At 37.9% G+C, this 13,937-nt stretch overlaps 1 protein-coding gene across 2 annotated transcripts; it reads right to left on the bottom strand.

The window, feature by feature from the left end:
* Positions 1 to 60: 60 nt before the first annotated feature.
* LOC143010053 (uncharacterized) lies at positions 61 to 13,671 on the bottom strand. Of its 2 annotated transcripts, none has more exons than XM_076162191.1 (45): positions 13,559 to 13,671; positions 13,233 to 13,306; positions 13,090 to 13,134; positions 12,987 to 13,011; positions 12,695 to 12,760; positions 12,504 to 12,593; positions 11,993 to 12,061; positions 11,758 to 11,853; positions 11,479 to 11,565; positions 11,298 to 11,396; positions 10,919 to 10,984; positions 10,743 to 10,832; positions 10,530 to 10,616; positions 10,336 to 10,425; positions 10,072 to 10,164; positions 9,361 to 9,456; positions 9,214 to 9,276; positions 9,042 to 9,104; positions 8,881 to 8,949; positions 8,640 to 8,723; positions 8,343 to 8,429; positions 7,690 to 7,773; positions 7,531 to 7,599; positions 7,354 to 7,443; positions 7,003 to 7,092; positions 6,823 to 6,912; positions 6,677 to 6,739; positions 6,513 to 6,575; positions 6,366 to 6,434; positions 5,971 to 6,060; positions 5,621 to 5,707; positions 5,426 to 5,509; positions 5,259 to 5,327; positions 5,079 to 5,168; positions 4,907 to 4,996; positions 4,715 to 4,804; positions 4,540 to 4,629; positions 4,355 to 4,435; positions 4,127 to 4,189; positions 3,969 to 4,031; positions 3,465 to 3,608; positions 2,361 to 2,507; positions 1,532 to 1,678; positions 1,136 to 1,183; positions 61 to 1,020 (listed from the first exon to the last, which is right to left on the bottom strand). In XM_076162191.1, exons 1-45 carry the CDS (start codon positions 13,632 to 13,634, stop codon positions 473 to 475), a joined length of 4,164 nt encoding a protein of 1,387 aa, XP_076018306.1. In that variant the 5' UTR covers positions 13,635 to 13,671; the 3' UTR covers positions 61 to 472. The 2 variants fall into 2 exon arrangements, with proteins under 2 accessions (XP_076018306.1, XP_076018307.1); XM_076162192.1 differs by having other exon boundaries at positions 4,931 to 4,996.
* Between the last annotated feature and the right edge of the window lie 266 nt (positions 13,672 to 13,937).

The following is a 13,937-nucleotide window of genomic DNA, read 5'->3' as shown; positions in this document are numbered from 1 at the left end:
ATACTAGATCATCATTTATTAATATTTATTATTTATATTTCTCACTTTTTTTTCACAAGATAGGACATTTCTGACCAAGTTTAGTTACCAAATAGGGATAGAAACATTGAACTGCTGGGCCTTGGCAGAGGTATGCCTTGTAATGATTGCCCCCCTAGATTTTATTGTGAATGTAACAGTTTTGTCAGCCACACATTTGAAATTGTAATGTTAAACCAGCAAATACTCAACGCCCTTAAAAAGGTGTTCAGGGTCCCACCCACAACAAAGAAATACTGAAACATCATTAGTGTAGAGATTTGTTGCTTTATTGACTGCTTATAACACATTTTTGTATCATAAATCATCAACTTTGAGAGGTACACAATAGGAAAGATTGGCCATACAGATATGTGCTTGGACAAACATTTGCACATTCCTCATTTTTGCATATTAACCAATATCCGCCACTGTGGGACTTATGTTGTATTCTTTACTGTATCCAGTCTACTGAGCCAGCAGAAAGTAAAGTAATTGGATCCTCATTATCAGCGACACAATCATTGACAAATGGATAGATTTTGTCAGTAAATGTTTGACCTACAAATGTGTACAGATGAGCTCTTTTACCAGCGTCATAAAAAGAGATCTGGCCCTGTTGGTAGTCCAGTAGAATACCCAGCGTAAGAGGTAGAATCTTAACTGGAATAGTGCTCACTTGCCTATCCATAGCTCGCAATTGACCTTGTTTGTTCAAGGTTATTGTCCAGTAGCCATTAGCAGGCATAATTATAATAGATCCTCTTCTGTTAGCGGATTCACTGGCCATCCCAAGGTTGTAACACTGCTTCCCAGCTATAGACACCTCCCAGTAATGTCTGCCACCGCGGAAACCATTCATGCCAAGCACTGCGAGGGCTGTGTCAAACCGACCTGGTTGGTCGGCCACATCTTGCTCAGCTTGACCAATGGTTAACTGAGTGTTATCGGCAGACAGCGACAGTCTTGGATTTGCTGTGCTTGGGTCAAAAGTGGCGAATTCTGTAAACAGACAAATGCAGTAGAATCGTGTATCGTTTTCTATCGCATTTTACAAGAAAATTGACATTACTCGTGAAGTTGAAAGAGATTAGTTGAACATGTGTGATGGACTCACCAGGGTGTATAGTCTTTTCTTCTGTGCTGTCGAGTTGGTTGTGAATGTCTGAGAATAGAGTGAAAATGCATATTTGTTTAAAAGGAGGATTTGGTAAAACAAAAGTATACTCCTATTTTTGCTTTGCATTGAGAAAGGAAAGATAAAAGTAGACGTTATCATATTTCATTAGGTATCTTCAAATAAATTACATATTTACCACTATTTTATACAACAGCTCAAAGTGTACATAATCACAGATCACCTGAAAAATTGCTGTCAGTTGTCTAATCGTTAGTTTACCCATGTTAGGATTTGTTTATGTGAAAGGATGTGGTCTCTTTGGTCTCTCAGTATAATGACTGCTGACCCCTGCCACGGATGAAATAATATAGCACTTTGGAGAGTAGAACATACCGTTGTATTGGTCCTGCAGTTCACCATGGGCAGTGATCAGTTTTTGCTTCTCCTGCTGCAGTCTGTTGATGTTGGCATCTTGCTCATTCAGCTGCACCTGCAGTCTAGAAGCCTCTGCCTGGCTCTGGTCCAGATGTCTTTCCATATCTGTTCGTAAAAAACATCCAATGAGTCAGTTGATCTCCAGGATATCTATGTTTGTCTCTCTTAAGGTAATATTTTCCCTGAAAATTAGCTAATTCACATGAAACATGCAGGTGTTTCAGGGTTAAATGTCACAGGAAAACACTTTCTGAGGCAACAGTGGACATATTTGTCTAACCTAAGTTATATTTTAGGCTTATGGTGACTACCACTTTTACATGCCCGAGTAAGCTGATACAATCTTGTTATCCAGGTCTGTTACTCAGAGTAATAGAGCATGCTGCAATTTATGCCAATTCCAATTGCATTATGGTGTAACAGGATTTCAATCTGATTAAGTATGAGTAACGTTTTAATGTGCATGTAAATATACTGGGTGGCAAACAGAGAAAAGAACTAATTCACTGAGTAGTAAGACCTTAAATCCTTTTTCTCACTGTCAACAGATGCAAAAGCAGGGTCTCCCCCTCTCTCTCTCTCTCTCTCTCGGATTCAGTGGTCAGTGTTGCGTCATTATGGACCAATGCATGATGTTGCAGTTGAGTAACTACATCTGCCTAGAACTGTAGTAGTGTCAGTATATATATATATATAAATATAATTTTGGCCTGACATGGGACAGTAAAAAGATTGCTGACCCCTGCTATGGATGAAATAATATAGCACTTTGCAAAGTAGAACATACTGTCGTATTGGTTCTGCAGTTCAACATAGCCGGTGGTCAGTTTTTGCTTCTCCTGCTGCAGTCCCTTGATGCTGGCATCTTGCTCATTCAGTTGCAACTGCAGTCGAGTAGCATCTGCATGGCTCTGGTCCAGCTGTCTTTCTATCTCTGTTTGTAAAGAACATTGCGTCAGTCACTCTCAGTCAGTTACGTAACTCTCTATAAACACATCACTGAAACACAGCAAAGCTCAAAATTGTTGGAGACACCTCCACCACAAAAAAATATTATAAATGAAAATACAGGTAAAAAACCCATGTGCCAGCCCCCTCTTTTGGGACATCCGTGTCCCAAATCCATGTTCATTTCAAATAATCTATAATTAGTGCCGGCTCATGGAAACACCACTTTTGAAAGAAGCATAATGATGACACAAACACCAATCTGTTCGTAAAAAACATCCAATGAGTCAGTTGATCTCCAGGATATCTATGTTTGTCTCTCTTAAGGTAATATTTTCCCTGAAAATTAGCTAATTCATATGAAACATGCAGGTGTTTCAGGGTTAAATGTCACAGGAAAACACTTTCTGAGGCAACAGTGGACATATTTGTCTAACCTAAGTTATATTTTAGGCTTATGGTGACTACCACTTTTACATGCCCGAGTAAGCTGATACAATCTTGTTATCCAGGTCTGTTACTCAGAGTAATAGAGCATGCTGCAATTTATGCCAATTCCAATTGCATTATGGTGTAACAGGATTTCAATCTGATTAAGTATGAGTAACATTTTAATGTGCATGTAATATACTGGGTTGCAAACAGAGAAAAGAACTAATTCACTGAGTAGTAAGACCTTAAATCCTTTTTCTCACTGTCAACAGATGCAAAAGCAGGGTCTCCCCCTCTCTCTCTCTCTCTCTCTCGGATTCAGTGGTCAGTGTTGCGTCATTATGGACCAATGCATGATGTTGCAGTTGAGTAACTACATCTGCCTAGAACTGTAGTAGTGTCAGTATATATATATATATAAATATCATTTTGGCCTGACATGGGACAGTAAAAAGATTGCTGACCCCTGCTATGGATGAAATAATATAGCACTTTGCAAAGTAGAACATACTGTCGTATTGGTTCTGCAGTTCAACATAGCCGGTCAGTTTTTGCTTCTCCTGCTGCAGTCCCTTGATGCTGGCATCTTGCTCATTCAGTTGCAACTGCAGTCGAGTAGCATCTGCATGGCTCTGGTCCAGCTGTCTTTCTATCTCTGTTTGTAAAGAACATTGCGTCAGTCACTCTCAGTCAGTTACGTAACTCTCTATAAACACATCACTGAAACACAGCAAAGCTCAAAATTGTTGGAGACACCTCCACCACAAAAAAATATTATAAATGAAAATACAGGTAAAAAACCCATGTGCCAGCCCCCTCTTTTGGGACATCCGTGTCCCAAATCCATGTTCATTTCAAATAATCTATAATTAGTGCCGGCTCATGGAAACACCACTTTTGAAAGAAGCATAATGATGACACAAACACCAATCTGTTAGTAAACAACATTAAACGAGTCGGTTGATCTCCAGCATATCTGTTAGTTGTTAAATGATGCAGATGTGCAGTATCTCACCTTCACACTGGTTATTGACAGCAGTGCAGCACGGTTTCAGGTTTTGGATCTCATTCATTAAGTCTTATGGAAGGATGTGATTGAGAAAGCGACATTTATTGAATACCTAAGAAAATGTTGATCTTCAAACACAAATTCAGCCATTATATGGTTCATACCTGCATTTTCTCCTTCAAGCTGTTTTGCCTTTTTCTGTTGCGTTGCCAGTTGTTGCCGGAGTTCTGAGAGTGAACACAGACGTCATGACGTCAAAACTACAGAAAAGGCCATGGTATGAATATTTACTCTGCACCGTTTGTCTTAAGAACATATTGTATAGGATATTTTGTCCAAATGACAAAATGAGATATGCTTGACATCAGAAACATGACATTAGGGAGGCAAACCGTTTGCATTTCTTTCAGCAGCTTTGTTTTCCTGCCTCTCAGCCTCTTTGAGCTTTTTCTTGAGAGCGGTAATCTCCGAGACTGAAAAGGACAAATATAACAGCAATTGCTATTCTGGTGTAAACAGAAATGAACTGACAGTAATAAAAATAGTAATAAACACTCAAAACAATACATTTCCGTACTCAAGTCAAACTTCTCTGCATTTGAATCCTTAAGTAGCTGTCGACTGTCTTGCAGTTGCCGTTCTTTAAAATTCATTCTCTGTTGAAGCTCTGGAAATTAGAAAGAGCTAGATTAAATAGATTATTATATAACAACATTGTTACATCCCGTCATATGATGAGGTAACATATTTACCTGCGATCTTTTCATCATGTGTTGATTTGAGTTGTGATATTTCAGTCTCCAATGGTTTGATTTTCTTGTGAAGTTCCATAATGTCAGCCGCTAAGAAGACAAAGGGAGTAACTGGCGGTATTCTGAAGCCATTATTTCAATTATTGTTTTCGCACTTTGTGTCTGAAAAAGGATTAGGAGGAAAGAACTTACTCAAACTAGCAAACCTCATCTCACTCGTGTCCAGATTTTTTGTTTTAGTTTTGATCTGATTTCTTGTATCGTCCAATTTATCCTCCAGCTCTGTGAGAAATGCAAAATGTGTTAATTTCCTACAAATAAAACGTTTTTATCATAAATTTGAGTATACTGCAATGCATCCCACCTTTCATTTTCCTCAACTGTGTCTGTGTCTCACTTTCTTTAAGCTTCTTCATATTTGCTATTTCATCATTCTGAGCCAAGATCTTAAATACTGACGGAAAGAAAACATACTGTTAGTGTTGTTTTTTTTCACATGAATGGTCACTGTCTACATTTAACTGCCACTTTGATGATGACTCACTCAGTTTAGTATTTTCATTGTTTTCGTCTTGGATCCCTTCTATCATTTGATTCAACTGATCTTGAAGTGCTGCAGAAAACCATAAGATAATGTGAGACGTGAAGATAACAGTGTTGTCGTTCTAAATGACTCAACTAATGCCATCAGGCTACTTTCATGCCACTCACCTAGAATTTGAGCGTAATTGCTTTCATTTTGACCAGCATACACCAATTTCTCTATCTCGGTTTGTGTCTCAATAATGTGTAGAACTGAAAGGAAGGTTGAAATTTGATTATTGAACTCTAGCATGTTCAAATATCAGTGGTTGATAATTGTTTGAAATGAATCAAATTGGCTGTCAAATTGGCTGTTAAACTCACACATTTGCGGTTGAGCACTCCTTGAATTCAGCTGTTCTGTTTTAGCGTTCAGTTCTTTGTTCTTTTCTTTAATCATTTGTCGCAGCTCTGCAGATGAAAGACAAAATCATTTTATGCATGTATGTCCTCTGCCTTCCCTTTCTCATGGTGTGACGGTGTTCATCCCAAATACCAAGCTGTTGGTTAGATTAGAGTCATATTTGCAGTTTGAATTGTCATTGAATTTGAATTTGCCATATCAAAAGATGCACTCTAATAAATGTTTCACAAAGGCTCTACAGAAGTGCTCTTAACAAAGAAGGTGACGGCAGTGCGTATGCATATAAATAAAATGGTTAATACTGACTCACCTTCGATCTTGGTTAAATCTTCCTCCTCAGTGTTCTGCATTTCTTTGTTTAGTTCACCCAGTTTGCGAGTTAACGTGGTAATCTGAAGAACTAAAAGAAGCATGTAGTTGTTACCAAATAGTATTTGGTCAAATATGCAGATCAGATCAGACTTTGACCTGAAAGAAGAAGAAGACCTGAAAGAAGTCAAAATGCTGAACAAAGACTATACGGACTATGTAAAATGAGTATTTTCCCTCTGGACTCAGGTGGTTACTGTTTCTGCCTTGTTTAAGTATGCAATACAGTGTAACTGACATGTTCTCAGGTAATGTGAATTGTTACTCTGTGTCACAATAATCTAAACCTCAATGAGACTGAGTCAAATACCAACATTCAGTCGTTCCACCACTCACCAAGTGAAGTAACAGAGTTGGATTTGGCCTCCAGTTCGTTAATTTTGTTGCCCAGTGTGTTTTGCAGATCTGAGGGAGACACAACACAAAAAACAGTTAATTCTGTAGACTAAAACTGCAACCACACATTGCTGGAGACACACTCACCATCAACTACCTGCTTAGTATTGAGACATTTCGCCTCTGTCACATTCAGTTTGTTCTTCAGCACTAATTTTAAAGAGACAATCACAGGTTAACTGTTTGGCTTCTTTTTCTGTTTGGTACATTAACGTTAATAGGCAGAAAAACAATCAAAGCTCAGAACTTACATTTGATTTCAGCCTGATCACGTGATTGCTCCATTGCTGTGGTAGTCAGGTTTTTCCTCAGCTCTGAAAAGAATTATTTAGGCCTCAGATTATCAAACAGCCAATCATCAATGAAGTCAGCAATGTCAAAGACAAACAAGACTCACGGGCAATTGTAATGGAAGACATTTCAGCATTTGTGTTCTTTTCTTGTTCGTGATCTCTGAGCTGGTTCTGCAGGTAAGTGATTGTCAAAACTGAGGAACACATAGAGGACAAAACATTATGCACACAAATACATTTTTTTAGATTATTGAATGTTATCAGCACATTCCATATGCACTCACTCAAATTGGCATTTTTCTGATTTGTCTCATTCATCTTATTAATGTTCATCTCCAGCTCTTTTGTCTTGTTTGTAAGCTCCTTTGTTTTCCCTGTAAGGATCCAAGAAGTGACAACACATTTAGAAGTTGAATGTCCTATCTCAGGGTATATTAATAACAATACAGTCACATTAGAGTCAAACCGTTACATGGCCTTTTGCCTCATTGAGTCATCTTTCTGCTGTTTTATTGTATAAATCGTGTAGTTAAGTGTAAATATATATATGTATACATATATATGTATATTTAGTTTAATTTTTCTGTTGCGAGAAATACATTTTAAACCAGCTATGTGTTGTTGGATATACTTACTGCTTATGTCACGTGTTTGTGAGGTCTGGAGGTCTGACAGCTGTCTCTGCAGATGCTCCACCTGACTCTGGAGCATCATGATTTTCAACGCTGAAGCAAACCATAACAAAATTATCCTTGTAGCTCTCGACAAAATGAAGGTAGAGAATGTCACGGAAGTTTCTTCATCACACTTACTCAGTTTTACGTTTTCGTTGCCTTTTTCTCCTATCTCACCAATAAGGCCACCCAGCTGCTTTTGTAGCTCTGGGGAAAGTTAAAGGTCTTTTTGTCACATATATTCCATATGATTTGACTTTCTGATGATGATTACTTGGCATTTTAAATAAGACTGACCTTCCAAGTGATGCTCAGCTGCCTCATTGGCAGCATTATTCTGTAGGTTCCAGATCTCATTCTGCAGCTCAATGATCCTGAAAACTGAAACAAACACATGAAGTTATGCTGAATGTTTGGATTCAGAAACCAGTCAGCCCTGCTGTTAGTCAACATCACAGACTGGGCATCCAATTCAGTGGGTATTGAATCTATAACATATATAACTTATTTTACTCTTCCTATTTCAGCGAACCATATGATTTAACTGTTTTTTGAATATGTCTTCTAAATTTTCATATTACAGCTGTTTTTTTTTTAACATTATTAAAAACATAGTTGCCATTTTACTCCATAACAGTCCAACATGTTGTTAAGGATCATTTCAGATGAATGAATCTTCCTGCAACCTTTAGTCCATCTTCAATGATGGAAAGATTGAAGTCAATATGAGAGGTGAGGAGATGAGGATGAAGGTTGCAATATATGGAAAATGTGGTCTGAAAATAGCATGTATACTCAGTGTTTAAGATTTTAAACTAAAGATAGTTGCTTTAGCACCCCCATCAGAGATTGGAGATACATTATGAATACATGAACCTGACCGCAGGCGTGACACAAAAAGTCACACCCATGCTGAGGATCATCATGGTGTGTAAAGTCACTGGGCTCACTTAGTTTGGGTTTGTCAAACAGTTTCTCTGAGTCTGCAAACTTAGAGGTCATTTCTTGTTTTTTCTCCTCCAGTTGCTTCTGCAGCTCTGTGAGGAAAAAAAGAGAGGTAAGTGATCTTCAAAAAAACGTAGTTACTGTTAAGTGTTACTCTTTTATAGAATTTGCTTTAAAGTATTGTTGTCAGACAGGAATGATTCCAATCACACCACAATCTTACAGATTGCTGTTTTAGGTCTCAGTATCATGTCAAGGCAGTTTTTGTGTGTCAAACCTTTCACATTGTCTGTGTGACTCACCTGAGATCTTGTCCGGGTTTTCTGTGGCATCAATCAGACTGTCCAGTGCCTTCAGCTCAACAAACAGAGTAAATAGGCTCAGAGCTAAACCAGGAAACAGAGACAACATCAGGACACAGTTTACAAATCTGAAACAATGTGGATGACAACAAACTAGCTGGACACTGCATGGAAAATTAATAAACGGAATAATGCACTGAGTGAGTGCATTATGAGTGATAAAGATGGTAACCTCACTCACTGAGAGCTGTTTTGGAGTCTCCAGTTCTGTTCAGCTCTGCGATCTTCTCTTCAAATTCAGTCTTTACCTCTAATAGAAGCAGACATATAATCTACATTGTAAGCTGGAACTCAAACATGAATCCTCAGAGCTCTGAGCTAAACAAAATGTGCAGTGCTTACTCTCATATTGGTACTGAAGTCCAGAACATTCATCTTCCTTTAATTTCAGTTTACCCTGCAGATCTGTCAGGTAAAGACAAACACGGGTCATCAAAACTCTCACAGTTGAGCATTGTAACAATATATGCAGTTTTTTGTAAGAATCTTACACATATACGTACACGTGACTGACCTTTTAATATAGAAAGAGCTCTGGTGTATTCCTTTTCTTTAGCTTGAAGCTGGTTCTGAAGGTCTAAAACAAAGTAAAGTCATCAAGTAAAGTCTTATCAAATCATGGAGAAAGATAGATTTTTGCTGATCTACCCACTGTACTCACCAGTCACTTGAGTTGTTGTTGTCGTCGTCATTGTTGTCTGTTCTTCGCCTTCCGGCAGCTTACACACCTCTTGCATAATGCTAATGGTCTCCATGGCTGCCCCCAAAAAACATCTTTATTCATTTTTAACTTTTGAAAGTGAAAATCTCTCTTTTTTGTTTTGTAAGAGTAACACAATATTTTCCAATGGAGTTTTCTTACAATGAGTTATAGCATCTGAGATTGTACAGAGTTGTCACCTATTCTTACAATAGGTAAGATAGGGTAAGCATATTAGTCCTTATTTTCCAATGTCCAGATTCAAAGCTTTCTTATTGTTCTCCATCTGCATGTCAAGGAAACTTGTGCAGGTGTTGTTCAGAGACATTTGTGTGGATATACTCATTTAGTTAACCATGTTGTACAGACACCATATAAGATGCTGAAATCGGCTTTCTGTGCAAATGATTTTCAATTGCAGACAATTAAAAATTATGTTTTCCTTCAACACTCCTTTACCTTCTTCATCTTGTCGTTTCAAGTCAATTCAATTGTATTTGTGGACCCATCATCACAAACAATCTGTGTAATTTTCACTTAACTAATGTTTTTTGACTACCTCAAAGCTTTCCAGGAAGTCACAGGAAAGTCACTAAAAACATTTACATGTAGGGAGAAAAAGCTTGAAGAGTCAATCAAACTTCTCTGAAGGCAAAAGCAGCTGATACTCACTCAGTTGTGCCTGGCTGCCAAGCTCTGTTTCCTCTATTTGTCCTCTTATGTTGTGCTCCAGTTTCATCAGCTCCTCTAAAGTTTTTCTTAACTCTATGAGAAAAGACAGTGATTTATTAATGCCTTCCTTACATTGAAATCATAACATTTTTAGTCTATTAGGTAAAAAAAAATCCAAAATGTCAAATAGAAAACATACGAGTGAATCTGTTAGCAAATCTATTTAAATGAAATAGCATTTCAGGGAAGTAAAGCATCACTTACCTATAAGTCTGGCATTTGCTGTGCTTTTGCTGTTTGACATTAACACTCTATATTGATCCAGCTCAAGTTGCAGGGTCAAAATGTCCTTCGCTGAACAAAGCAGATTGAAAATGGCAAATTACTGCTTTATTAAACAAAAAAAGAGCAGCTAAGGTTTAATTTTAGTGTATCAAATGGTGAATATGCACACTCACTAATTTCTGAGTTGCTCTCCTCATTATTCAACTGTAAAACCTTCTTTTTAAGGAGATTGACCTTTTCCATCCACTGCCTTTGTGCAGCTGAATAGAAAACAAAGACGTATCATATCTGACAACATTATACATGTGCACTCATATGATATTTTCAGTCTTGGATTTACTTCAATTTTGCATACACAGTGAAAAATGACCAACATAGGGACTCACCAGTAGCCAGGGTTCTGGATTTCTCAGTGTGGGCGGTGATTTGTCTCTGTGAGTCTGCGATCTTATTTTGCACAGAAATCAGTTCCAGTACTACAGGGCCAACAGAGAGTGTGTCAGGAAATGTAAGATGATGATGAAAAATAACAAATGAAATGCTGCAGAGACATGATAGTGACCTGAGGAGCTGGTGTCTGCTCTGCCTCGCAGCTCTCTGATCTTACTGTCCAGCTGCTGTTGAAGCACTGAGGAAAAATAGATGTTGGTTATAAAATGTGACATTGAAATGTGCTTTAGAACGGCATTTTTTATAATAATGATTGCGATTAAGATTAGTATTATTTGCAAACATTCAAAATAAATCTGACAACATAACAGCAAATATTGGGAATCGGTTAAATTTATATAATAATAGATCAAATATAATAATACATACAGTAAATATGACAAAAATGCAAATAATGATGATCAGATACTGTTTAATAAATTATGGAAAAGTCACATTTATTGAAGGTCATATTTTGGATGGACTCTAAATGATTGATGAATTTTCTTTACCTAGAAATTGCCGATTCATTTCATCATGGGACTTTCCTTCCTTTGATTGTTCTCGCTGTAAAGCCCACACCTGGTTTTGCAGTGTGAACGTAGCAAGAACTGGAAAAACACACAACAAAGTTAAATCAGAACCACTAACGTACTGTATGTTCACAAACGTTACGATTGTTTCAGTTCTTACTGAGCTGAGAGTTTTGATGGCTCCGTTTCATTTGCTCTGTTGCAATCCCCTGTTCTCTGATCTTATCCCTCATCCTTATCTGCAGCTCTGTGGGACAATTTACATGCAAAAAAATTTCTGTTAAGAGCGTATACCTAACAAAGCCATTCTCATGTCAACTCTGAAAATGATTACTATAAGAATATCAAACACATAGACAGTAGCAGGTACACACAGATGATGCTTTATAATGGTGACTGTGCATGTTGAGAACAGAGGAAGAACATTCAAAAGGCTCACCATTGATTTCAGAGCCAGTTTGAGAGTAATTTGTCAAACTTTTTATCTTCTGCTCGAACACACTGATTTCGCAGGTGAGTGCCATGACCTTCAGCACTAGTGGAAGATATACAGTATGCACACCTTTTAAGCATATAGCTGATACCAAACACATGATCATACTTAACAAATGAAATGTTAAGATTATGGAAAACCATTAATGATTAATCGATTGCTCAAAGTCTGGCAAACTCACTTGAGAATGTATTACTATCAGTCATCTCCAGCAGCTTTTTCATTTTCCTGTGCAGCTGGGTTCGATAAGCTGTAGATCAAAGACACATTTTAGAATGGCATAGAATAGAGTCAAATAGAATTGAATAGGTTAAATTGACAGTCACAATGTAATTCTGCAGACAAATAAGTATTTAGTAGTAAGTGATTTGAAACATTTGCACCCACACTTCACTTGCTCAGTTATAAAGCACCCCACAATCACCTGCATGTGTAGATAGATAGATTTGTGCAATGTCATGCCTTATTCTGCCAGCAGGACTCTATGGTCCTTTGAGCAGCGTCTCATGTCTGTCCCTCTGTCTAAGATTAAGCCCAGAACTGATAGAACACTTGCTGTTGGGGCTCCACCCCTGAGACAGCCTCCACATGGGCATTAATTAATATACGTTTGTGTTTTCTGACTTCTTTTTAAGTCATTTGTGAAGCACTTCACACAAATCCTCAGTAGCATTTATAGAGAGAACACTTACTGTAAGTAGTAGCTGAGGTTGTTGCACTGCAGGTTGCAAGCTTCAGTTTCAACATTCTGACATCACTCCTCAGCCCAAATGCAGCGTCATCTAGCAGAAAATACAATCGATAGATACAGTTCATGTCATTTCACTTCTTCTTACACAATTATGATGTTCACAGGCTCGAGCCCTTGGAGTAAAATACTCACTCAGTTGATTGTTGAAGGTAAGTGCTTGTCGAAGCTGGTTGTTCAAATGCTCCACTTCCCGCACACCTGATCAACACAAAGCAGCATATTAAAAAAACAGCCGTTCAGCACAGCCAATAGGATTTTACACAAGGTTTACAAAGCCATGCATAACATGCTATGTTCACTTCTACAATACTAAAAAGCTACAATCACAATGATTAATAAATACAATAATCAATGTATTCCTGTTGCTTAGTGTATTCCACCTGTTTCTAAGACTAATGACTTATGTATAGATATAAACACTCACCAACACATGTTTTGATAGTAATTTTCTGTAACAGAAGAAAAGCATGTTGAATTTTAGATGACAAACTCCAGGATACATAAGGCGGACGAATACTATTTCATACCGTTATATTTATGTTCTTGGGATCAATTCCATCTGGGAAGGTTATCTGAGGGTAACAGGACACACAGGACAACAGGATTAAGATATGTGAATCAGTTCATCTAATAATAATCATTCATTAAAGTCAGAGTTTGGGAGACTTACTGGTATCAGCGAAAGGATCTTGTCAACATCTGCATATCCTGTTTTACTGATGAGTGTCGCAGCTCCTGGATTGACTGAAAAAACAACAATACACTCATTCCTCCACCAAGGTTCCGATAAAAGAAATTCCTCTCTTGTATGTCTAATGTATTAGAATTTATCAGCATCTGGACCAAATTGCAAAAAGTATGGAAAACCGTATCTTGCAATTTTAACAGATCATCTCCAACAAAATGTTGAATCTACCTGACTGGCCTCAGAATGTAATGGCTTCTTTCCTGGGCCATACCTCACCCTTCCACAAAGTTTCATTAAAATCTTCTTACCGTGTCTGCTGTAAGAAGCCTGGAAGACGGAGAAGAGAAGGAGTTGAATCCAGAGTAGATGTGAACCAGCAGCCATTTTCACCCTCCTTTGCACAAAACCAGTGAGTCCAGCTTTCACACAAGTCCCATGGGTTTTTATACACCTTTGGGTGATATTGATATTTGTTGAGTGGGTGGCTGGGGGACAAGAGTGTCCTCCACCCACAGAAAAGGAGGCGTAAATGATTAATTTGGCTTTGGATTAGTGTTGATACATCTGTGACTGCACACACTGAGCTCTTCAAGGCTGGGGCCCTTATTAATGACAAAATGTAAAGTAAAATCTCAAATATGCATCAAACAAACTTCTCTCACAGTCAATTAAGGGAGGGAGTGGCTC

This window comes from Genypterus blacodes, unplaced genomic scaffold, assembly GCF_046128005.1.
Source record: "Genypterus blacodes isolate CSIRO-AG114 ecotype Tasmania unplaced genomic scaffold, CSIRO-AGI_Gbla_v1 ptg000120l_1, whole genome shotgun sequence".
Classification (NCBI taxonomy): domain Eukaryota; kingdom Metazoa; phylum Chordata; class Actinopteri; order Ophidiiformes; family Ophidiidae; genus Genypterus; species Genypterus blacodes.
The sequence above is the reverse complement of the archived record's forward strand: the minus strand, read 5'-3'. Positions and strand labels throughout refer to the sequence as shown.